Source organism: Propithecus coquereli, unplaced genomic scaffold (genome assembly GCF_000956105.1).
Source record: "Propithecus coquereli isolate 6110/MARCELLA unplaced genomic scaffold, Pcoq_1.0 Scaffold134, whole genome shotgun sequence".
Taxonomy (NCBI): Eukaryota; Metazoa; Chordata; class Mammalia; order Primates; family Indriidae; genus Propithecus; species Propithecus coquereli.
Window position 1 is genome coordinate 985,202 of NW_012137636.1, and position 26,842 is coordinate 1,012,043.

The 26,842-nt window shown below is 42.4% G+C and overlaps 1 protein-coding gene across 1 annotated transcript in view; it reads left to right on the plus strand.

Moving 5' to 3' along the window:
• The first annotated feature begins 2,962 nt into the window (after window positions 1–2,962).
• Window positions 2,963–26,842, plus strand: part of LOC105805796 (engulfment and cell motility protein 1) — a 265,488-nt gene continuing 241,608 nt past the window's right edge. The window contains exons 1-2 of the mRNA XM_012638750.1: window positions 2,963–3,178; window positions 25,827–25,867. Coding sequence (XP_012494204.1) covers window positions 3,101–3,178; window positions 25,827–25,867 — 119 coding nt within the window. The 5' untranslated portion in view covers window positions 2,963–3,100. The remainder of the gene's footprint in view (window positions 3,179–25,826; window positions 25,868–26,842) is intronic.

The window sequence follows — 26,842 nt, forward strand, 5'->3', positions numbered from 1 at the left end:
AGAATTCCCCAGGAAAAGCCCCCTTGCTGCCTTGCTTTCTCAATGGTTGCTTTGTACACTGCTCCCCTCTTTCTCTCCACAGGAGACCAGGGCGATCCACCTTATGGTATTCTCACCTGCTCAACAGGTTTTCCCTGAACAGTCTTCGAGAAATAAATACCAGTTAAAGGGGTAGAAAAACAAGCTTGGCCTTTGATTCCTAGGAGGTTGAATGACCTCTTTTGGTGTAATTCTAGACTGTTTTATGCAGAGGTGAGAGGAGGGTACTTAAAATACATTTTAATTTTTATTATTTATTCTCTTGCCTCCCAAGATTGTGTATTCTTTGCTTCAAATGGTGTTACCTGATATTCACAGAGAGTGTGTTTTCACATAAGAGCCCACTTACTTATTCTAGGGTGTGTAACTGAATTTGAGTCCTGAATTGAAGTGATGTGGTACACATGTAATAAGACGTTCTTAGAATTTTCAAGTATTCAAAGAGGGTAGGCTATGAAGTCCAAGGTACAGATTGTTGGTTTATATTCGCACGTATGAGACACCATAATTACTTAACAAGTTCCTATTTTTGAATATTCACTTGTTTTAAGGCTTTTGATAAGTCAAAGGCCCTCTGGAAAGTCGTGCCAGTTTACACTCTGAATAGACGTGCATGGACATATGCTCCCTTCTCTAGAAGTCACAAACCAAAAGTTGTGGTATAAGTGTCTAAGGGCTCAAGAGTACAGCAAATGAACCTGCCAAGTGTGACCCAATCATTCTCAGAACTCATTCTCTTATCCTTACTTATGTGGCTTCAGTAACTTTCCTATTTCAGGAACATACCAGGCATGTCCCTGCCTCAGGGCCTTTGCACGTGGTTTTTCCTTGGCCTGGGATGTGATTTCTCCAGATGTCCACAGGGCTCACTTCCCCGCCTCTCATATGACACTACTTAAATGCTGCCTTCTCAGAGACATTTTCTTTGATTTCCCTATTTAAAATGATATTCCTGCCCCTCCCACACAGACATAGACACAGTCTTCAGAGTCTCTGTCTTCCCTGCTTTATTTTACTCCACGTCCCTTGTTGCTAACACCAGCACTTGCTGCAATGTATCGCTAGCATGGAGAACCGGCCTGGCGCAGAGTAGAGACTCCACAACTTCTTGTTGAATGAGAGATAAACCATTGCTTTGCAGTTTTGCTCTTGCTGGTTACCACTAATTAGCTTCACAGTGGCCTTTCCTAATCATCCTTGGCCAAAGGAACAGCGCTTTTGTTTTGGTTCATTTCCTTTACTTGCCAGCTCTGCTGAAGTCAGTTATTTATATAACTGCTGGTGGTGTTGAGGCTTCCATTGTTAACTCTGCTATCTCTGTTGTCTCAGTAATGTCCAGCTGCCACTGAGATCTAGAATAGTAACTGACGCAGCTTACTCTGGTCTTATAAAGGTCCGAGTGCACATGGTTGATTAAGATAATCATACAGAGATCAATTTCTTAAAAAAGACCAAGAAGCCAATAGAAAAGGGGCAAAGGATTTGGGCAGTTCACAGAAACAGAGCATACGACTTTTCACTTTCATGTTCAACCTCACTCATAATGAGAGAAATACAATTCGAATGTACATTGAGATTTTTTTTAACCCATCTGTTCAAAATTCAATCTGTTCGTGAGGCTATGTGTAAGTTGGCAACCTCATACATCGCTGGAGAGGTGTATTGGTACAACCACAATGGAGGGATACTTGGGAATGGCTATCAAAATTTAAAACTGCATACAGTCTTTAACCCAGCAGTTTTACTAATGTGACTCTATTGTAAGGACACACTAGTACTTGTGCAAAATTAAGTATGCACAAGTTTATGCATCACAGTCTTGTTTATAATAGCCAATGGTAGGAAACCACCCAAATGCTCCCAGCAGAGGACTGGTTCTGCATATAGGGTGCATTCGTACAATGAACTGCTACATGGCTATGAAAAGAATGAGGATGCTCTGTTTGTGCTAATACAGACAGATTTAGAATATATACTACAGTGAAAAAGAAAAAAGGTATTGAATGCTGCCTTTTATAAAAGGAAGGTGGGAAATGTAAAAATATGTTTTTGTATTTGCCTTCTATACTTGAAGAAATTCTGGAGAGATACCTAAGAAACTAATAACTTTGGGTAGCTGCAGGGATAGGGGGTGAAGACGGATATTTGGTAGGTGTGCGGCATTGGCAGAAGGGAGACTCCACACTGCATATCTTCACACACACACACACACACACACACACACACACACACACAGTTTGAATCACATGATTAACAAAAAATGAAATTAAAAACAGAAATGGGCTAGCCTTGGAAGAGGAGGCAGAGGATAATGGGGTTGCTTCCTTTGTTTGAGCAGGACTATTCAAAGGAGAATTCAAGGTCTGTTCTGAATGCCGTCCTATCCGTATCTGTACATTTTCTTCCCGCCCCTGGAAGGCGCATTATGTGAACCGGCCTTGGGGAGGGAGTTTGTGTGTGTGCATGTGTCTGAACTCTTGGGGTATTTCTCCTTCCTCATAATATCCTGGTTGCTATAGTGCAGAGATCTATTTGTGACACACAGAAAACACTTTAAAGAAACGCTGTTTCCTGACCATGACTTCCTGGGCAATCTGTCCTTCCGGAGACTGTTGAGCACCAGGCGTTTACATGTATGTCTGGACAGAGAGCAAGCCCGGCTCATTCAGACCCTGGGCACCATTCGGAGCAGAGCTCGGTGGTAAGGAACAGCTTCCTTGCCACTGAAGATTCGCACAAACCATGCCCCCCGGGGCAGCCTTTCCTGGCGGCTTTGACTCAAGGGTGTTGCCGCCGGCCCCCTCATCTTTTATCTTTCCTGGGGAGCTCGTGGTGCCTTTGGCTGCACCCCTGTGTCTTCAGCACCTAGGCACCAAGGGGAGCCGTTTTCCGTACCAAACCACCAGTGAAAACAGGAAGTGATGAAGCAAAATTCACCCTGCATCTGCAGTGAGTGACTTCTCTTTCTCTTTTTGTCATTCCTCATTAGGTATAGACACGTGTGGCCGTCCTCCCTGTAGGATCCCAGTTCCACTGGCTTCGGACATTTTGGGGGCTTACAATGCCGCCACCGGCGGACATCGTCAAGGTGGCCATAGAATGGCCGGGCGCCTACCCCAAACTCATGGAAATCGATCAGGTTAGTAATGTGGGCGGCATTTGGGTGGTTATTTTCAGTTTCCTTTCTGTGTTGGAATTTTCGTAGACTTTGGGTAACTCTTTTTTCCCCCTTTCTCTCCCTTCTTGAGCTGAAAAATCTGTGCAATAATAGTTGCAGTGTAGTTTGATTTTTGTACCACGTACAATGGTGGTGGATAGGGTTTTTATGGTCTTCTGATGTCTACCTGGATTGTGTCAATACGCAGTTTGTGTCTGAAGCTGGGAGGGAGGCGGGAAGGACAAGTGTATCGTGCTTTGGGCAGTTGACATAGTGGAGGCTGTCCCAGCCCTGCCTTGCAGTGACTCATGAATATGTGCAGATTGTTTTAACATAGGCAGCACAAAACTTAATATTTTGGATCATTTTTCTCTTCACTTTTTGCAGAAGCAGCCAAGTATATTGGTACTTTGTTATGTTAACAGCTTTATGATGAAATTAGCAGACAGGGGCTCAGTCTTGGATCCCAGCCAATTGTGATTTTATTTTTAGGGTAAAATTCACCATGTGTCTAGCATATTGTCTGGCATGTAATAAATACTCAGTAAATATTTATTGAATGAAAAAATATCAAGAAGGTTTATAAAAATGGTTTTACCTGTAAAGGCATCCTTTAGTTTGGATCTTGAGAGTCGTATGGTATGGTTCTCATTTACTGTTTTATTATAGTAAATAGTAGGTTATCTTGGGATGGTCATTTTTGTCCTCACTTTACTATATTTATGCTGGAGCATGAGGAAAAAAGTGCTGAGACCTAATATACACTTACGGGTTTCATAAAGCATGTAACATAGGATTCTAGATGGCTTTCTACATTTTCAAAATTATAATCCCACGGCAACTCTAATCTTTATTTATGCTCTCAATACTATTATATGATTATGATTTACAATTTTTTTTCCTAGTAAGATTTTATTATCTGGTAGAGGACCAATACAAGAGTTATAAGGCATTGTGTGACTCCAAAGGAATCATTAAAATGAATTATATAGTTCAAATTAGAATTAGTTGAACTTAAATTGAATGTAAGAAAGGGTATATTTTGGGGGATTGTTGTCAAAAAAGGTGTCATCAGACTACACACGACTGCCACTTTTATTGCTCTCTGAGATAGGTTTTTAGTGACTCTGGAAGCAATCCATGCAAATAGCGAGGTGGAGACTCCCAGTAGTTTCGTGTACATTTGTATCAGGCAACAGATGCTTATCCTTTTTCATATGTGGCTTGAGATATGATGCTATTAATAGTTAAATTTTACCTTAAAAAAAGGTCTGGAGATACGTGGTGCAGACTAAATGTAGTTAGCATTAGGTTTGACTATAACCTAAGAGAAAAGTGGCTTCCCTGAGATGGAAGTTGGTTCCTCACATACACGTAGCAGTTCTGAGTGCTCCGCAGGGGCGTGGACCCAGGCATTTCCACAAGGGACTGAGGACCAGATGCTCTGGCATCACCTGGAAGCCCGTTAGAAATGCAGAATCTCTGGTCTTACTCTGACCTCCCGACCCAGAATCTGCATTTTGAAAGTACGCCCAGGGGAATCACTGACCATAGTTAAGTCTGAGAAGTGCTGAGTTGGATGCTTGGCACCCAAACCTGTGTGCTCATCAGAACCACCTGGACACTTGTGCAAATAAATGTTCTCAGCGGCCCCATCCCGAGAGAGTCTAAGTTAGTGGTTCTCGTAAGCTGTGTAATTTTGATTCTGCCATGGTTGGTGGAGTTTGAGAACCTCGGCTTTAAGACAGCAGCTCTTGATGTGCATTCCTGGCTACCATGGAGTCTATGTGGTATTCTCTGCCTTTGGGTGGCTTTTGCTGTGTGTGTGTTTTAATACTTTTTTTTTTTTTATAAAAATAATCTTTTTATTTTGGAATAATTTTAGATTTACAGAAAATTGCGAAGACTGTATACGCTTACATTTGTATCCTTCTTCCAGTTTCCCCTAATGTTAACATCTTAATCTTGGCCCATTTGTCAAAACTAAGAAATTGACATTGGTATATTACATTAACTAAACCATGAACTTTATTTGGATTTTACCAGTTTTCCCACTAATATCCTTTTTCTGTTCTAGGATCCAGGAATATCAACCACATTGTATACAGTTGTCATGTTTCCTCAGTCTTCTTCAATGGTGAATAGTTTCTCAGTCTTTCCTTTTCCGGGCCTGATAGCTTTGATGAGTAATTTTTTGATAGAATTTCGAGCACAAGGAAATTGCAAGAATAATACAAAGAACTCCTGCCCACCTACACTTTTTCTGAAACATTTACTGGGGACTCAGAGGCACCATCCCCCTTTTACCCCTAAATAATCAGTCTGTATTTCCTAAGTATAAAATCATTCTCTTACATAACCACAGTACTTTTATAAAAACCAGGAAACTGAACAACTGTAGAACGCTATCATCAAATTCGCAGTTCGTACTCCGTATTCACTTTCATCAGTTGTTCCAATAAGGCCCTTTTTAGCTACAGTCTAATATCCCATCCAGGATCGTGTACTGTGTTTATTATCACGTCTCTTTGGTCTCCATTGATCTGGAACAATTCCTCAGTCTTTATTGTTTGTGACTTTGACATTTTTGTAGTGTACAAGATAGCTATTTTATGGAAAGTCCTTCAGTTTGGGGTTCTCTGATATCTCCGATTAGATTTGGGTTTTGCATTTTTTGCAGAAATGCTAGGGAAAGATGTTGTGTCCTTTTTGGTGCATCGTATGAGGAGGCACGTGATGTTGAGCTGTCTGTTCTTGATGATTATTCTGGTTTTACAGATAAGAATATTGAAGTTCGGAGAAGTTACATGATTTGTCTGTTGGTGACAGACCAGGACATAACCCCAGGCCTCCCCTCCTCCAAAGACTGAACTTGCAAACAATTGATTAAAGTGTAGGCCTCCTGTTAAGGCCATAGACCTAGACACAGAGTTAGGAACCCAGACTCTTATTGCCCTGCAGTTGCTGAAGTTGGAGTGGGACTTAATGGCAGTGTGGGTGGCAGGTGTTGTTTCTTGATGAAGTCAGAAGTTGGCAGGAGAATTGAAAGTGTATTTGCACAAGCACTGAAGAGTTGAAGTCATGATTGTTACTTGAGTTTTCTCCCAATTTTCTACCTTATTCAATAAGCATCACATAACCTGTCTCTCTCCCATTGCATGTTAGCTTCGTTTAGAAAGCTCTTTGTTTCTTTTTAACCTGGATAGCTATTTCACGAAAAGCTGTTTTCAAAAGTTGAGTTAGGCATTGCTGCTCTATGTTCTCCTGAAATTTTGAGTGTCCATCCACTTATCACATTGTGTTGTCATCGTCTATCAACTCAATCCAGTGGTCCTCAACCCTGAGTGTGAGCAAGAATTGCCCAGGGAGCTTGTGCAAGATGCACATTCCCAGCCCCAGCTGCGGAGATTTTGATTCATTGGCCAGGGCTGGGGCCCTTCATCTGCCTCTGTGGTAAGCACCAGGTGACTGTGATTCAAGGGCTCCCACTGTTTGAGAAACAGACTGGAAGCCACTTGTCTTTGAGTGCTGTTTCTCCGTGCCTGGTGAACAGTCCTTACTTAAAATAAAAGGATGTTTCAATAACGAATAATTGGGAGGGATGCTTCCTGAGTGGTGATTATCTTATCAGGTGCTCAATTTTGCTCAGCTGTCCTCTGACAGTACCTGTTGTGTTCAAGGGGATGTCTGCCCACAGTGGCCTTTTTATCTTCTGTCTAAATTTTTAGCAGAAAGTTCTGTGTTTCCAATCAGCAGGAAAAACCCCTAGGAGCTTCTTACAAATGGACTTTGCTGTTCCATGCAGAGCTCTCCAAAGAGTTATCAGTTAGCTTGTTCCTGGCTTCTGCTCCAGGCTTCACTGTCTGTTGTTGAGTTTCAGCCTCGGGGAGCCACTCGAGGCTGAGGATCCTTGTTGTCTGGACATACCAAGGCTCTCGCATCCACCGTTCTTGTTAACTTGCTATATATTGAACAATGCATTTCTCAGTCAAGAGCGTAGAACCCTGAACACTTTGACAAGAGGCATCTCCTAAGAGGCAGCGCAGAATAACAGACAAGTACAGGTTCCAGGAACATTTCAACCTGGGTGTGAGTCCTTGTCTTAGTGCTTTCAGCTGCTTAAACAAAGTCCCTTAAACTGAATAATTTATAAACCACAAAAGTTTGTTGCTTACAGTTCTGGAGGCTGGGAAGTCCAAGAACGAAGCACCAGTGGATTTGATGTCTGGGGAAAGCCTGTTCCTCACAAATGGTGCTTTTTCTGTTGTTCTCACAGGTGGAAGGAGCACACGGGCTCCCTCCAGCCACTTAATCCCATTCATGAGCATTCTACTCTCATGACCTAATCACCTTCCAAAGGAGCCACCTCTGAGTACCGTCACCCTGGGGGTAGGTTGCAACATATGGAATTGGGGGGCAGGGGGCACAAACATTCAGACTAGAGCAGTCCTGGAGCCCTGCTTTCTGTGAGAGGCTCAGGCTCATTGAGCTTCAGTCTCTTTGTCTTGGAATGTTGGGATGATAATTTGTTACTGTTATGGTCCTCATGAAGGTTAAAGACAATACGTACAAAGAATGTAGAACATTGCCTGGCTCAGAGTAAGTACTCAATAAAGGCGGCCATTATTGCTGTTAGTTTAAGCAAATTCTCATTAGATTGGAAAATTAGATACTCTGGTTTTCCTTTTCACCTGCCCTTCCATCATAAACAGTGTGCCTTTGTGCTCATTCTTTCTCTGACTAACTTTTTAAATGTTTAGGAAGGAGAGAAAATTAAAGGATGAGAGGGCATCATTGTTATGTAATGAAGAAACGTGCTGACTGGACGTGCAGCCAGTTTATGCTATGGAATAGTCACTGGCTCCCTAGTACTTCTCTGTATTTTCTTCCATCCCTTGGCCACTCACCAGCATTTCTGGGCAGTTCTTTTTTCCCGGAACAAACTCTTCAAACCACCAATGTCTCTTGCTCCTGCCCTTCGCCCCACACCTTGCTTTCCAAGGAGGACATTTGGGCCAGAAAGCCACCACTTCTGTCTGTGCCTCGGAACTTCTCAGCCTACGTATTTGCCTAGCCCCACAGACCTCTTGATTCCTTTGTCTTGTGCCATCCTGTCCTCCTTTTCTACGGGTTTCACTTTCTTTCCAGGGCTATCACTTTCTTTCCAAAAGGCCTATCCCAATCCCCATGTCTCTTGTGCCACATTTTTTTCACTTAATTTTAGAGATGGGGTCTCCTCTGTTGCCCAGGCTGGAGGGCAGTGGTGTGATCACAGCTCATTGCAGCCTCAGACTCCTGGGCTCCAGTGATCCTCCCACCTCAGCCTCCTGAGCAGGCTGGATTACAGATGTGCACTACCAGGCCTGGCCCCCTCATTTGTTTTAACCCACCCTTTCCACCTTACCTGGGGCTTTGTCCCATCCATAGCCTCTTCGTTTATTGTTTTTTTTTTTTTTCTGTCTTCTGTTCCGTTCTTCTGTTTTTTTTTCTGTCTTCTTTTTTTTTTTCTGTCTTCTGTCTTCTGTTCCTACCTTGGGAAGTTCTCCCCTTGACCTAGTAGCTCCTTTGCTAGTGTGTAATTCATTCTCTGGTTTTCCATTCCAGGCTTATTTACATGTTATTGCTATGTGCTATCTATGTTGTTTCAGTGTCTCCTTTACTCTTTGGATGAATAACAGTTTTCCTCTCTCTAAGACTTCCCTTTGATGGCAGCAATGTATTCTGGTTTGCTAAATCAAGTGGCCTTTGCTGTGCCGCCTTGGTTGTCCTCACCCACTTAATCACACTTGGCAAAGCTGCTCATTCACATCTTCTTGAAACTCCCCACTCCCTTCTTCCAGCTTCAGTGCCTGGGATTCCTCCTCTTTGTTTGATTAGTCTGCGTCAATGTCTTTCATGCTCCACATATTTCTCCTTTCTAGATCTATCCCAACCTCAATGCTTAGCCCTCTGGTCTGTGTGTTCACTATCCACACACTGTGGACCCCGTGTTCTCTCATGACTCTCAGTGTCACCTCTGCCTAAATACATGGCACCGGCTCCCATCACAGCGTGGCCTTCTAGGTAACGACCAGGCTTTATTACTCTGTTTTATTTCCCTGTATATACTTTCAGTTGCCTAGGAAGACAGACTAATGGTTAATGAAACTGCCCATATGTGAACCTGAAGAAAGGGGGTCTCACAGGTGTTACCAAATTTCTGAAGTTATTTCCTGTAGAGGAGGGATCATTAAATGTGCTATTTATGTCCCAAGGGTATGAACTCCATCCTCTGCCAAAGAAAAGCCAACAGGAGCCATCTCAGGAGGCGAGGGGTTCCATCATTTCTGCTAAGTACCTCAGACACCTGCTTGGAGAGGCTGCAGTGAGCAGATTTAGGCCCAGAAAGGGTGATGGGAAGAGATACACTGTTTTCAACCTCAGTTCTGCAGATCCTTCTCAAGTGGTTCGGGGGAGAGCAGTGTGTGGAATGGGCTTCCAGGCACTCCTAGCTCACTCCTGCTGCAGAACTTTTGTATTGCCCTGTTTTCACGTGTGGGCTGATTTGGGGAAAGATTTTGTTTGAGGGAAATATACTGCAATTAACAAAAAGATAGTCCTGGATGATTCTTGAGTTTTCCAGTCATCCTGGGACTGCAGCCAGATTCCTTAGCATGGCTTTGCGTCCTTCCGTGTTCTCCCCAAGCATTATCCTCGCTCCAAGGTAGCATCTGCAGGTCCTGTGTGCAATTCTCAAGCACCCTTCGGTTTTGTAGAAGCCACTCCTTTAGATGCTCGTCCCTGCACATTTACAGACCTGTTTTTCATCTCTTGCCGTTTCCTTCTAACACTATGCCAGCTCAGATTTTTCCTGCCTTCTCCCAGCTCCCCACCGCTTTAACTCCTGGCTTCTCTCAGTGCTGCAGAGAGCCTCCTTTGTACTCAAACCTTTTTCGATCACATTATAATGCAGTCATTTCTCCAGCCTTCCAACTTCTTATACCATTTTCTTTGCCTGTAGCTTTTATTTGCAGTTAATATATTCTGTCTGCACACGATGTAATTTACATTTCCTTTATGTGCCCACATCTCTTGAAATAGATTATAAGCTCCTGGTGGTCACAGCCTGTGGTTTACTTACATTTGTGTCCTGTGGTTCATCACACTGATCTCCATTTCTGTGTGTCTGCAACAGGTTTGAATTCTGGACAGTGAAGATAGGAATAAAACATTGGCATTCTCCAAACAGAAAAATTATAATAGCATCCCCTCCTATATATTAGTGGGGGTTTTATTTCCCTAAAAGAAACATAGAAGTATGTTTTTAGGTAAGCAGGCACAAAATGATTGCCTGCAATTTTTCCTCAACTATCATATTTCTGTAATGTATTTAAGATATAATTCAATATGCATAAATTTGATTTATATAAGATCTTTTAAGAACTCATTAACTGAGTAAAGCAAGTTCAAGTTTTTGTACTTGACATCATGGATTTTGCTCATTCTGTACATAATAATAGTAGTAGTCGTAATAATAATAGCAACTGCCATATGAGCCAGGCAGGAGAAGTGCCCCACAATAGGATTTCTTCACCTTTCTACAGGCCTGCAAGGTCGGCTTTAGACACCCCACTTTATAATTACTCTGAGGTTCATTAATTCATCCAAGATTACTTAGCTGGGAAGGTACTGATTTGAGTCCAACACTGTTTGACACTGAAACCCAGGCAGTTGTTACTAAATCATTCTGTCTTTCTGCTGGGTGGCTCTGTTTTAGACTCTCCATCCATCCTGCCCCCACTTAACGGCTTCCGCCAGTAGGTATAGCACCAGCCTGGTTCCGGCAGACGCGGCCACCACTGCAGGCTTGCCTGCCGCGGCTACCAGCTGTGTGACTTCCAGGGACGTGTTGTGTTATCAAAGCAAGGACCACATTTCCTTAAAAATTAAGGGAAATCTGGCAGGTGCTCTGGGTTGTTACAGAAGGAGCCCGTGAGGAGTGGGACAGAGCCTTGAAAGGCCAGTTTGTTTGTGGCTGGAGATTCGGAGAGGCAGTTGAGCATGGGGCTTACAAGCGTGGGCTTTAGGGTGGGCTGATGTGGACTCAGAATCTGGCTCTGCCACTTACCTGCTCTGCAATCCAGGCAAGTTTACTGCTTTGTAAAGAATTGGCAATATTCCCGGGTCCTTCGTAGTGTTGTGGAGATTCTGAGAGACAGCCATTCAGTGCTCTGCTTAGTAACGATAACCAACAGGAGCCGGTTACGGTTCTGTCTGGTACATAGAATAGAACAGACTTCTCGTGTTTGTGGCAAGACTGGGACCAATAATACAAACTTTCCCTGGAGTGCACTAAAGCAAGCTCTTCAGCCTGAAAAACCATAATTCCCAAGACATTTAACTATTGACTGCCTGGTGAAATTTGAAAGACAGCTGAACTCCAAATAAAGGGGCCTGACTTCACATTGGTCTTTAAGATCACATAGAATACAGAAAATGGGACTGAATTTCTAGAAAACCAGGTTCTAACCTTTAACTGCAGAAATTAAAAGCCTTGTCATTTTCCTGGACTGCTTTTTCTGAGGGGTTGGGTTAGTTTGGGATGTCTCCACCTTGGCACTATTGACATTTCGGGCCTGGTAATTCTTGGTTTTGAGCGCTGACTTGTGCATTGCAGCATTCTAGCAGCATCCTGGACGTTACTCACTAAATGTCAGTAGCACCCCCTCCCCCAATGGGACAAGCAGAAATGTCTCAGACATTGCCAAATGTGCCCTGAGTGTCAGACACAATTTTCTCCTGTTGAGAATGGACTAAGTCAGGGGCTCCCAAACTTGGCTTTGAATCAGAATCATTCATGAAACATGTTGAAAACACAGAGAGAATCATTTTGTAGGTGTGGTTCAAGGTCCAGGGATCCCTGTTCTTGTTAAGCTCCCCTGGTGATGCTCCTGCTGTTGGACATGTGAAAATCATTGTCGTGAGTCCCTTGAAATTTCTCACTCTATCAGCTGGCCATATGTCTGGCTCCTACAATAACTTTTAGTGATTCCCTTAAAGGCAATGCCTCGATTTCTCCACCAGAAAAATGGTCCTAATAATTCTTAGCCTTACTTTACAGAGACAAACATGGCACCTTCAGGAACTCACTTTGTTCCAGTTAACAAAGGTATGATCAAGCCTGTGCGATATTGCACTTTGGCTTTTGTGCAGTCATAATAGGTGGAATGGTATTGGTAGAGGAATAGTCATTCCTCATCTGATGTTTGCAACTGTTGGATTTGGTAATGTCACAGCTATTTCTTAAACTTCCTTTAAAATAAAGTGACTGGGGTACTTCCTTTTCTGCTTTTAGCTCTCTTTTCTTGTATGATAGAGTCTATATAACCTCATAAAATCTTAGAGTGTGCCATACTTTGGAAGAAAAATGCAGCAAGCATATTTCTGTCCTCAACTGAGATCTGAGTTTAATTGAGCAAGACTGAACTCTAGCATTCTGCTTTTCCTGCTGAAAATGAACTGCAGGTTTTAATTTGCTTTCTAGGCAGGCGTGGGTAATGTTCTCTTCCATTCTACTTCCTTCCACAACACTGTCACTCAGGGAAGTTTGGGCAACTCAAGGCAGTCTTTCATCAACTACTTTTTCTTAAGACTGGGTGACTAAGACCTCTGATGTTTCTAGAATGTTCAGTAGCATCACAGCTAGCCCCAGGCCACCCTTCCTACCTCTCTTCCAATCCATTTCCCCCAGGCCTAACATTGTTCAATGGCTCCCCCACTGCACTTAGAATGGGGTCCAGACCCCCTTGCCTGCTGCACCAGCCTTGCTCAGTGCCACTGTGACGTCCCCCAGCCCCACCGTCTGGCTTCTCCTCACATGCAGTCTTTTTCTCCTTTCATGAGCACAAATTTCTTCCTACTGCAGAGTCTTTACAAATGTGATTTTCTCTTAACTGAAAATTACCCCCTTTACTTCTCTGCCTGTCCAACTCCTGTTCATTCTTCCGTCCCAGAGGAAGCGTAAGTTCCTTACAGAGGGCCTTTTCAGGCTCCTCAGACTGGACGAAGGCCTGTGCTCTGTGCCCAGTGACATTCTATAGGGCTGTAATCACTGTGTGATGTTCTGCACCCACCAAGTGTGTTCCCAGTGCCTGGTGTGGTGCTTGAAACATAGTAAAATCATCAAGAATGTTTCTTGAGTGAGGGAAATAGGTGAGATTTTGTACTTTTTTTGTCTAATGTTACAGACAGTTAAATATAATTATGAAAGGGAGTGGCCATGGTGAGAACATTGCCTACCTTGTTCCTGCTGTGTATTCTAAATATATTATTGTATTTTATGAATTGGCTTTACGAAGATCTATGTGTGTCCTTCCATCAAAGCCATCAATAGTCAAAAGACAATCAAGTGCCCTGGTTGGTGGAAAAATTGTCTTCCATCAGACTGGTCCCTGGTACCAAAAGCTTGGGGACTGCTGCTCTAAAATAATGGTAAAAAGCATAGTGTAATAAATACATAAACCAGAAAACAAATTCAGTCAAGTGACTTTGAGACAAGCCATATCAAAATGATTAGGGGTCAGTCATTGCTCTGGGACAGGTTTGTAGTGATCTGTTTGGATTTATTGGCCTCATTGTCATAAGATGCTCATCATTTCTGACCGTCACTTCTTTCTTGACCTCCTGACCTGCATGAGCAACTGCCCATCTGCCTATTTGCCTTGCCCATCTAGACGTTTCTTGTACCTCGAACTCAATGTATTCAAAACAGTCCTTTTTGCTCCTCCCGGCCCCAAACCTGTGCAGTTTTTTCTCTTCATGTTTTCCTTTTCTTGGTTATAGGTGTGAGCACACACCCAGTTTGCTCAAGCTGAAACCGTGTGTCTTCCTAGACCCTCTTCTCTCCCTCAGCTTTTCTATCTAGTCAGTTATCACAAAAAACGTGCCCACATCTGGTTTCTGCCCCATCTGCTGCTGCTGTCGCTGGGCCTCAGTGTGGAGGAGTGCAGAGAGCAAGGGGGAACTTAAACATCAGTGTGTGTTGACTGTCCTTACAGGGAGAACTTCAAAAGTGAGAGAACAACATCTATACAAACAGGAGATTATGAATACAAAGTAGGCAGGTATTAATTGAGAACAAATGGACATGAGAAAGAACCAATTAGAAATATTAGAAATGAAAAATATAGTATTAATTTTTCCTCCCTTATCTGTGGTTTTGCTTTTCCTGGTCAACCGAAGTCCAAAATATTATATGGAAAATTTTGGAAATAAACAAAGTTTTAAATTGTAGGCTGTTCTGAGTTGTGTGATGAAATCTTACACTATCCCTCTCCATCCTGCTGGGACTTAAACCATCCCTTTGTCCACCCTATTCACACTATACATGCTACCTAGTTGTTAGTCTCTTAGTAGCCATCTTGGTTATCAGATCAACTATTGTGGTATGGCAGTGCTTGTGTTCAGATCACCAGAGTGCCCCAAAGTACGAGAGTAGTGATGCTGATAATTCGGATATGGCCAAGAGAAGCCATAGCTTCCTTTAAATGAAAACGTTAAAGTTCTTGACTTAATAAGGAAAGGGAAAAAAATTCTTTGCTGAAGTTACTAAGATCTTCTGTTTGTGAAATTGTGAGGAACGAAAAAGAAATTAGTGCTAGTTTTGCTGTTGAACCTCAAGCTGCAAGAGTTATGGCCATAGTGTAAGATAAGTGCTTAGTTAAAATGGAAGAGGCGTTACACGTGTGGGTGGAAGACACAAACAGAAACATGTTCTGATTGATAGCAGTTGGGTTTGGTACTACCTGAGGTTTTAGGCATCCACTGGGAGTCTTAGAACACATCCCCTTTGGATAAGAGGGGACAACTGTATACATAGAATAAATAAAATTAAAAAAATTCCCTGCCAACAGAAAAATAAAAACAATAAACATATAGACAGAGTAACTCTAGAGTAGATTTGGCTAATGAGAGAATTGATAAACTGGAAAATGAAAATGTGGGATTCATCCAGAACATAGCCTAAAAGATAAAGGAATAATAAATACAAATGCCAAGCTGTGCTGAAAAGGATAAATCAAGAAGTTCCAACCTATGTCTAACTGGAAGTTCCGTAAATAAAGAAGGGAACAAATGGTGGACAGGTAACATATAAAGAGATCCTGGCTAATATATTACCCTTCTGGAATTGAAAAAAAATTCATCAATGAGAAAGAACAGGGGCTTTGGATTTGACTGGTTGGGTGAGCCCATACCCACAATGTGGACTTAATACTGTGTCCAAGAGACTGAGAAATGGAAGGTATCTAAGCTGGGCAGTGACATGATGATTTTTACTTTTAGAAGGTCCCAATTTGAGAATTGTTTCGTGAGAAGTAAAATGGAATAATGGATACTAGCTAGACTGCTCTTGCAGTAGCGCAATCAAGAGATGACCATGCCATGACCTGGGATGATGACAGGAGAGATGGAAAGAAGTTAGATGTATTTCTCATTAAGACATACGGGAAGATCAATTTGACAGGAAATTGATGATTGATTATATGCAGGGGGTAAGATAGAGTGAGGTTTCAAGGATGATTCCAAAATTTCTTATATGAACAACTGGACAGATCATGGTGACATCTACGAAGATAAAAAATATCAGTAGAGGAATATTTAGGGGGATACACATTCTTTATGGAAACCTTACAGGAAACCTTACAGGTTACAGGAAAATAGATCAGTTGTCAATATGGTTGGACCTCCTTTCATATTTCCTTTGGGTTTTGATACATTGGCTAATTGGTCCACGTAACTGGGCTCTTAGCCTCCAGTGTAATCCCCTATTGTATGTCACTTCCCTGTCTAGAAACCTACGATGGGTCCAAATCTTTAAAAGTCGTTGTATTTCAGAATAGCAAAAAGAGAATTTTAAATGTTCTAACCCCAAAGAAATGATAAATATTTGCTGGATATGATAATTACTCTGATTTGATCATTTCAGAAATGTACACATGTATCAAAATAGCACTTTGTACCCCATAAATATGTGTGATTATTGTTTGTCAATTATAAATAAAAAAAGACTAAAAAGATTTGTCTATAGGACTTAGGCGTTTTTTGCTTCTAGCTTGTTTTTTTAGCCTCTGCTTTTTCATTCACTTGAAGTTGTAGACTCCTCCCTATGCAATATGAACAACCCTTTAGCTCTCCCTTTGTATTTCTGCTGTACCTTCAACTGAAAATGCCTTAGGCAATCCAAATAGCACAGACTTTGAATTGTTTCTCTGTACCGGCAGGCAGGATAAAGAGGACAGTTTTGAAAATCACTCCTGAATGAACTGGCTGGACTGGGAACAGATAACAATGTGAAGGAAGGGGAAGATGTACTGTTGGTTGCACATTTACATTCTGGCAAACTAGAGGAAGATGAATTAAAGTTGACAATTGGGAAGGAGAGAGTTTGGGAGAAGATGTGAGTCTGAGGTTATGGAAAGACATACGCTCAAGTTGAAATGGTCTGAGACAGAAGTTACTACAGAGGAATTGGCGTTGGACGTGCTGATTTGGGCATCGAAAGTGAGCTGGAACAGTGAGGGTTCTTCCATTGGAAGAGTAGTTGGTATCAGTAGTATCAGTGTTAACTTAAGACTTTGTAATTCATGTGGATAATGCTTGAGGAAGGATCATCTACTATTCTTATGGTAGTGCTAAAACATTGTGCTTTAAATATTAATAACATGTATCATGACTTTACTGTGTGCCAGGGACAAAAACCCCCAAAGTTCCAGCACTCCTCCCTCAGGTCTTAGCTCCGGGCACTTGGGCTTGTTGTTCATGTTGTGAGGACTCTGTAGATTTGGCATAGAGTTAAAGAGCAAGGGTTCTGGAATTAAACAAGACTGGGTTCAGATTCCAACTCTTGTCACATAGGCTGTGAAGCTTTGAGCTGGTTACTTAACATCTCAAGATCTTCATATATTATAATTTTCTAGTAAAATAGACTTAGTAATGTCATCTTGTAGGGAGTATATGGTGCTCACTCAATAAATAGTAGCTGTTACTACACTGTTTTATCATTATCAGAAGGGCTGGCCAAATAATGATTGATAATAAAAGTCTGGGTTGACAATATGCTAAAGGTAGGGGAGTTTGGAGAAAGAGTGTGAGGTTTGGCGATTGTTTGCTTATTTCAGATCCTGCTTGAAAAACCTGTTTTATTGGTTCGGCCTCGCTGTTGTCACCATCACAATAATGGGACATATATTTGAGACTTGGAAGCCACCTTAGGTCCCTCTACTACCTGCCAGCAGATGTCTCAGCACATTCGTTACCACTCAGGAAAGAAGGAAGCATTAGCACTGGCGTATCCACTCACACACACACACAGACCAACTGTGTAGTGAAGAGAGACAAAAAGTAAAACGGGAAAAAAAACTAAATGAAAAATGTGAACTTACTTCTTCATACTTCCTTTGTCACCAGTTCCTTTCAGTGTTCTTTTGGCTGCTGTCTTCCTTCCAATCTCAGTTTCTTTGCAGCTGATGAACCTTCACGCTCCTGTGTTTAAATTGAACCTGAACCCTAGTTTGTCTTCAGAGCTTATCTGACTTTCTCATATCTATTTCCTATCCATCAGGGTTGACAGTCATTTCTACTTATCCTACTGAGCCTGCCTGACTTTTTATTTTTGAACCATGCACATATATATGGTTAATCTTCCCTATGTGCATTTGACACACATAAGTTAGATTATTTCACCTGGGTGAAGGTAGGCAGACCGTAAGACCTAAATTGATTCACAGTGTGAATCATTCATTTCCACATAATAGAGAACACTTGATTGCAAGGGTGTGGTGGAGTGAAATGGCCTTCTATGGATCTAGAGTCATCTGGAAGTATTAATACTTCTTGGACAATACTGATATTAAGGGAGGTTGAGAGAAAGGAAATTGGTTGTTGCTGTCTGAGATAATGAAACTTGGGGAAAAAGTTGTTTTTTATATCTATGGCAACATTGATATTAAACAATATACAGTAAGATGATCAGGAACCAGGAAGGAGAATCACAAAAGATAATAATTAATACAAGTGGTGCTTTATTTTTGTATTGTTCATCTCTATATTTCTGTCATTTCCTAAAATTGCAGTTTTCCTTCCAATTGAAGGGAAATACAATTTCTCCTGAGCTGAAGCATGTTAGAGTATCTAAAAGAGAAGGTATGTCTGCTTGTCTTTAACCCACCAGTACATTCGGCATACTTATTTATGTCTGCTTATCTTCGTAGTTTAGTAATGTCTATGACACAAAGATTGTACTTTATCTTGTAAAATCTCATATCCAATTAGTTTCATGAAGTTTGAAACAAGTCATTTTTAGTAAACCATTTTCAAAACAAATCATCGTTTTTCAGGAAAAAGGTAGCAGAGCCTGTCATCTTTCAATTTTGAAAATTAATGTGATACACGTTTCTAATATTTCAGAGAGTTTGTTTTGAGCCCCCTTTGTCAATTTTGATAATTACTGGAATCATGTGTCAGTGATTTGCATTGCACCTGTTCTCAAAATCCTTGCTTTCCAAGAACCAGCTGAACTTGCCTCAAGAAAGTATGGTTTTGTCATTATCTTTCATATTTCTCAGGCTGCTATTAGGAAAACAGAGTGTGCACACACGCTTCTTGGAACACGTCAGATTCCTCTGCGCTAAAAGTGTATAGCTCAGAAGTATGGAGAGTAGTCACTAGGACCATTGGAGGAAGAATAAAACCGTTAGAAAGTGATGGTGTCATTGACACAATGTCATGAGGCACCTCTGGGAACTGGATGGGTTACTGCACATTAAAGTTTCTCCAAGTCATATTGTACCAGTTGTAGTCAACATGCGTATCCTTTCTCAGTGGTGTCCTGACATTTGGAAGCTGCTCTTCTTTTCTTCCTGGGCCAACATTACTCATAACTGCTGAGCAGAATATGTTCAATGAATTTCCATCTATAAAAGCAAAGTAAAATCCCAAGTGCTGTGTTGTTCCACCTCAAAGTGTCAGAATAAAGCATCTGGCAGATTTTTTAAAGCACTGGAGAAAGACTTTTTCATAGTATAGGACAGAAAACTTTAATAAGTCTTTGTAGAAAAGTGTTTTGCAATTAGAGGACAGTGAGATGGTGGCCAAATGGGAGGGCAGATGAGTGATGGGGCTTGGGGGTTGCTTCTGTCTTCCTCTCGCTGTTCCATCTTTAGCTGCTCCCCTGAGCCTCAGTAGCAGTCAGAAAGAGACCAGAAAAAAGGGAAAGAAGCTAGAAGTCTGAAAAAGGAAGATGTGTTCTTAATCACACTCATTAATAGCAGGCCTTACGAGGTCCCGACAGCCACACGCCTGGGAGGTGACAGTGTCTCTCAGGCAGTCTGTGCCTCCAAAGCAAGTGCAATGTAGTTGGCAAAATACACAAAAACGAGTTTAAGAATAAAGAACAGGATGAGGAAGTGCCAAAGGCAGCAGTGAGGGCTTGAGTCACTTTAAGGAAGAAGGAAGAATTGGATATTCATTCATTTGTTGATGTAATTTCTTTAACCAGCAGTTGTTTTTTTTTTTTTTTAAGTACCTGTAAAGTATTTAAACAGAGGATATAAGAAATGAAAGAACCTATTTATAGGTAATATTTATATAATGTCTTACTATGTGCCAGGTACTATTTCAAGGATTTTACATCATTATCTCAATTAATCTTCACGACACAAAGAGAAAATGGAAGCATTGAGAGAGGTAATAAGCCTAAGGTTCCAAAGCGAGGGACAGTGGAAGCTAGGATTCGATCCCGGCTAGTCTTTTTCTAAGTCGTTCAAGAGCTTGTCGTCGAGGGAACATAGAGAAAAGCAAGTAGTTGATAAAAATTCATCATTCTAAAAACTTTTCTGGTGTGTGGTCACCTCTTACCCTCTCATGAGCATTGTTTCTCCCGTGTCATGAAAAACATTTGAAATGAAAAACTTGCAGTGGAGCCAGGCTTTCTTTGCTGGGTGATGCCCATTTGGGGGCAGGCATGGGCCTCAGAAGTGGATGTCAGAGCTGAGAGCTGACACCCACGCGGCATAGTTGCTAACAGGTGTGTGGGCAACATGGCGGGGGTTGCTGCCAGCCTCAGTAGGCCAGTGTCAAAGCAGAAATGTGGGCAGCAACAGACTTGAGAGCTCCAAGGTGAGCATTTGGGCTGAGTAAAGTCCCTAAGCCAGGTGCCTTGGCCAACAGGCAGGAACAGGTGGCTGAACAGCCAGGGGCTGCCAGTGCTCTGATGAGGACTGACAGCTGGGGAAAGAGCCTCCTGGCAAGCTGGACCGGCCACCTCCTAAATAAACAACCAGGACTCCCTGGGGGAGGTTCTCTGATGGCTTAAGAGAACTTGTACCCTGAGTGGGAGAATGATCATGTTTTTTAAGAGATAAAAGGAAGGCAAAAGGAGAATTTGGTTTAGTAAGAAAGAAGAAGTGTTACATTTGGAGGGGTGGCAGGGCATCCACGTGATTCATGGCTCTGCACATGGGGTTATGCAGGAGCAGACCTAGAGAAAGGCAGAGTAGGAGGCGTGGATTCAGGAATTAGTGATTCCGGCATCTTGCCAAAGGCAACGGAGAAAGAGTAGAGAAAGGGAAGCAAAGTACCAACACTCACTTTAAGGAATAGGGAGAGAAGAGAGTATTGCCTTGGGATTTATTGCTCTGGCAATGAGCTCATGCCACACTGAGCACTTTCTACAGGAAGTAAGAAAAACAGTGATACCAGACTATTGTTTTCTACTCAGGGTATCTGGGTCAGCCTTGTCTGCTTATGAGGGCATGTTTGATCCTTCTTACTGATGGCGAGACTCATTTGACTGATACCTGTTTTATCATCTGTTGAATTACATTCTTCTTCGCTCGCTTACTCAGTGCTCTTCTAGCGCCTGAATCGCCTAACTCCTACGGGAATGGTTCTGTGCAGGGAGGGAGTAGTGACAGCTTTCACATGCCTAACAGCATCGGGCCAGCAGCTGCTCAGAGCCACCCAGCAGTGGTTTACACGGTAGGAAGTGGGAAATGTGCTATCCTTCAAAATAGTTTGCTTTATATTCATGCCTTTTTGTTGTTTTATGAAGGAAAGTTAGTGAATGTGTAGATTTTACACTTAACAGAAATATATTGAGTCTCCTGTTAGATCCTGTTAACACCTACATATCCTGGTAACTAGCACTGAGGGGTGGGGAGGTTACAGAGATGAATTAAGACACCTTGTTCTCAAAGGACAGGAGATTAGATAGATATGCAAAGTCCTCAGGAGTGATTCATTTAGTGTGCTAAGTACAGACAGCAAGTAATTACCTCTATTCAGGGAGCTACAGGGGGCATCTGCTTAGAGGAAGTGGCTTTGACATGGATATTAAATGATAAGTAAGAGCTCAGTGTAAGAGTAGGAACAGAAAGAAAGAGAGGGACATTTCAGTAGAGCGAATGGCATAAATGAAAGTGTGGATTGGATTTTGTGTGTGTGTGTGCATCACCGACAAAATCCATAAGCATGGGGAATGTGTACAGAATAGTGGAATTGCTTGAGACCAGATCGCGGAAGGCCTTGGCCAACAAGTTAAGGGATTTACATTTTAGAGATAATGGCCACTGGGGATCCGTGGAGTTTATTGGAGCAAAAGAGTGACATGAACCAAATCTGTGGTGAAAGTCTAATTTTGTCTAGTTCTCCTTGATGTGGGGATTGGAGAGAGAGAGAGACTGGAGCTGTGGACTTCCTTGCAGGGCTCTGGTGGTGGAGCCTGGCAACACGGGTGGTAGGAAGGTCCTGGAGAGGATAGAGGGGAGAGAGGCTGTGGAGGATGTACTGATGAGACTTAGTGTCTTGCAAATGTGTATGTCGCAGAACAGGATAAAGAACTGCTTGAGGTAGGCAAGTTGAGTACAGGAACTAATGGAAGATGAGTCTGTGTTGATTTGTCAGTGGAGCATTTGGACATTCATGGTGAGTAGCTATTAATGATGGGCTGGTGCTCAGGAAAGGTGCTGGGGTGAGGGGAGCGAATGAAGGGTGATGAGATTGGCGAGTCTGTTGGGAGACCCATCTGTTGGCAGGAGTTGGAATGAGGAGAGTCAGGAGTTGAGAAGAGCCGGTAGGAGGTGGGAAGGCATGCTCTGGACGTCACGGAGGAAAAACCTGTGTAAGCTGGTAGCACGCTATGTCTGAAGAGTGAAGAAACGCAGACCAGTGGCACTCCTGGGCAGCGGTGGTGCCATAAGAGAGCAGAGAAGAGCAGAGAAGTCGTGGTGGGGTGGGGTGGGGGGGTCCCAGGGGTTTATGCTATTGGGTGGATGGAGGGCAGGGAATGTGAGAATGATGGTTTTGGTTTGCACATTTAATAAATTGTCAGAAGGACAGTTAAAATGTTCTGTCTAACAAACTGTCAGAGATTTGTAAGACAGTGTTTGGGGCCTGATGGCAGACTTAGGGCAGTTGAAGTCAGGGAGATCCCTGAGGAACCGGCCAGTTAAGTGTTAGAGTAGGGACCTCAGGAGGAGCTCACTGTATGGGTTAGAGTAAGAGTTTTCACACCAGGAGTAGAATAGTTTTAGGAAAGAAAGTTTATTGGAAGGAAGGAAGGAAGGAAGGAAGGAAGGAAGGAAGGAAGGAAGGAAGGAAGGAAAGAAGGAAGGAAGGAAGGAAGGAGATAGAGGGATAGAAAGAGAGAGGGAGAAGGAAGGGAGTGGCCACAGCACACGAATTAGGAGTGAAAGTGCCGGGCGCCTGACGGAAAGTTGTTTGGAGTTGTAAAGGGTAAAAATGGCTTCTTTTCCCCTCTGCTTTAGCAGACTGATAGCAGAAGCGGCAGTGAAGCTGTTGCAGTTGCTCTCTATTTTTTTCCTTTTCTGTGAGGCCAGCTTATCTGAGTCCTCGTGAGTGGTCCTGGCAGGAGCTGGGGCAGAGAGCTGGAGCGGAGAACTCACACCCCTGCTGTCCGCTCGGGGCTCTCTGTAAGGCTGAGAAACAACTTTTAGAGATAACGATTTAGGCGTCAGGTGTTTTAATTAAACAAAACGAAGGGGGGTAGTTATGCTGTGAGTTTCTTCTTCAAAGGGAGGATTATGTGCTGTGAGTTTATTTCCCTCATTTTCTGTTAAATAGGCTATTTTCCTCTGTTTGGTAGGTTATTATTAATAGTAAGGCCACCTTTTGTAAAGTAAAGCAGAGAAGACAAGAGCAGACATTTGGAGTTAGGAAGCTGGAGGTAAAAGAGGAACTAGGAAGGATTTCCTGGACTTTATTCAAGGGTTGGTTATACGTGTAGGAGAATGAAGGAAATTTGCAATATCATAGAAGCTCTGGAAAGGGGGTTTCAAGAAGAAAGGAATAATAACAGTGTTAAACAAGGTGGACAGGAAGAGGAAGGTGAGAACAGTGGAAAGGTCATTGGAAATAGGGTTTGGGCGGGGGGCTCACATTTGATTGGGGTAGAGGGAAGAATGGAGAGGCTCACCCCGTCCTTACATAACATTCACTGTAATTGGCGAGGCTGCATTTTGGGTGTTCAGTTAACCATGATTCCTTTTCCTCTGTGGTTTAGAGCTCTTCTTTCATCTTTCTCTATTAAGTCACTAAGCTTTGTGCTTCTATGGTCTTTATTCCTTTCATATATCCAACTTCAGAATGTTCTAGATATAATAGTACCCCAGAGTCTTCTATCTTTTAAAACTTGATTCTGAATCTATGAACCAGACCACAATTAAAGTCCAAGTAATTCCTCTAAGAGACTTCAGCTAAAATGTCAAAATCTCGGAATAATTGCTATAGATGCCTTCTCCTACTTCGACAGTACCTTCTGGGTTTTGTCTGTTGTTTCAGTGTATTTTAAAAGTAAAACTTGGCCCTTTACTTATATTTCAGTTCCGAGAGTGCGAGTAGTAAGATTTGGGGACAGGAGACTGTCTGATAAGTCTTCATCACATATCCATAGCCTGGAGGGCTCTCTGGCAGCTGAAGTGCAAAATCCTCCTCTTATGGGAAAAGTTTTGCTCCTGACATTACTTTGTCATTTACTTTTGAGAACACATTTACCCACCAGCTCGCAGCTAAAGCCGCGAACAGTGGACACATTCTTGCAAAGGCCTAGGACTTGCGTAATTTTTAACTGCACCGCAGAACCCAATGCCCATTTCTAATCTTATTCCAAAGGGGACACCGACTGGGGTGCCAGGAATAGCCGCACCATCTTCCCGCTCCTCAGTGCCTCTAGGTTCCCCTCTCCCCCACCTGCATTTATAGCTGTAGGCAGAGGAGACATTCTTCTGAACACAAGGTGGCGGACATAGCCATAGGGGCTGGAGCTCCAGTGGGAGGGAGGTCACTGGAGGGACACTGCACACTGATATGGAGACTTCAGCAGGGGTGAGAAAGGCCCTTAGAGAGGACCAGGAGTACAGTGATCAAAATTCAGGCTTAGCGTCACGTCCAAGGGCGGGAAGGCCAGGAGGAAACACAACTCTTTCAGGAGTCCTAACCACTTTTTGCAGTCTTTTGCCCTTTGTGTTAATTCTTATTTCATTTAATATGATTTGACTTTCATAACAGCCCTGAAGGGTGGGTAGGTCCTATCCCCATTTTACAGATAAACTAGTTGAGATTCAGCAAATGAAGGCCATTGTAGGTCACACTGCAGAAGAGTTGGCAGAGCCAGGATTTGAACCAGGTCTGCGTGATTCAGAATCTCTGTCTGGACACCACACCCTGAAGGGACAGGCGGAGAACTTGCTTGTATGTAGACAGCTTTGTTTTATGGTGGTATTTGAAAGTCCAGGGCCATGTATTGTGCTCCTCTGATTTCTCTTCCTGTCTTCCCCATTCATTTCTTGTCTGTGATTTGTTCTTTTGGTTGACACGCTACTCCCCACCCTAGGAGACAGACAAAGTCTTGTTTGCATCCAAAACAGGAAGAGTTTCGACATCTCTGGGAGAGCTGCTGTGTCTCTCTGCTGCATTCCTTCTATCTGGGGGGCAGGCGGAGCACAACTGTGGCTGTTAGGCAGGACAGCACAGCTGTAGTCAGCCAGTTGACACCGCGGCACATGGTGCCATGGTCACATTACTTGAGTGTGTCTGGCTCAAGCCGCTGCAATTGGCATTTATTGGGGCCATGGTTGGGGGAAGACTTCTGTGCACTTTGTAAGGAACAATTTCGCAACGACTCATATTCCATTTGCCACACATTGTCATAAAAATATCATGAATCCAAGCCTGTTTGCATAAAACCAAATTGCTGCTTGTCTGTTTCATGTACCACTCCTGAGGAATTCTGGTTTTGACTCGGGCTCGCGGGCTTCTGTTGTCTGTGAGATCTTTGAACAAAGCTATATTTTCATTCTGATTTTAATGTGGCTAAATTAAATATGATGCATATTTTGTTCAACCTAATAATGCTAAGTATAGAAAAAGAACCACAAGGGTAATGCATCATTAATAAATTCGCTGGTGACAGTTGGTAGATTGTTACCTTGAGATAACTCAGAGACTCATTGACAACAACTAAGAATAACAAATGTAAATTTTAAACTGCTTAGCTTTTTATTAGGCTGATGTTTCTTTTTTTAATTTAAAATGATGAAATGAAACTAACAGTATTTCCTTTTTTGTTATTTTGCAGAAAAAACCACTGTCTGCAATAATAAAGGAAGTCTGTGATGGGTAAGTGTTACTCAGGAGTCTCCTTAGGCATTCCAGTCTATAAAATTGACAGGCAAATAATATATTTCCAGTGGAATGATAAAATACTATTTGTAAGATACTTCTTGACCTGTCCAAAGTCACTAAGAATTACTGTGTAAGAGTTGCACACCCTTTCCACCAAAATTGATCATTCTTCCTCAAAGAGCAGAAAGTCTGAAATGGCCAGTACGTGTATGGTGAGGTTAGTTTTATTTATTTTAGGAAGTTGTGTTTCTTTTGTCCTACCCAGCAGGGAGCAGTCTAAAGCCTCCTGAAGTGAAATATACTCTTCATCTGGTATAAACTGAGAGGACCACTCAGGTCCTCAGTGAAGACGAAAGATTCAGAAGATAAGTCAGGGGGCACTTGGGCTGTCCCGTGGAGTTTCACGCCATTGTGGCTTTCCTACCTGCCTTTGGCTGCTCTAACCAATGCAAAGGAAATATTAATACACCTATGGCAGTTGCATGAGATTTTTTTACTTTTGAAGTAGAACTGTGGATAGAGTATTACCTGGATTTATATAAGGCCTGGGATACTTCATTGGAATGTTCCGGTCTGCATCAGCTATACTGATTGGGAATGATAGAATACAGAGACAATTGAATTGTGCCAATTGCCAGAAATGTAAATTGCATGCATTTCATTTGTTTTCCTCCGTCTGCTTCAGTCCTTTAAAATAAGGAGGAATGTAATGATTTCTGTTTAAATCCCCCACCCCAAACCTTGAAGATGAGATGCTGAGAGGTGACATAGGCTGTTGACATAGGAGATGATTGGTCTCAGGGTAGTGAAAGGTCGGCTGACGTCATTTTCCTTGAGGAACTGCATGGTAGTATATGTTGGGACTGGCCCAAGTCCAATCATAGGGTGCTTAATTCATCCAACCCTATTAAACTATGAAAATGAAAATGACCACTTTTGTTCTTCTAACTAGTTTATGCTTGTATTTTT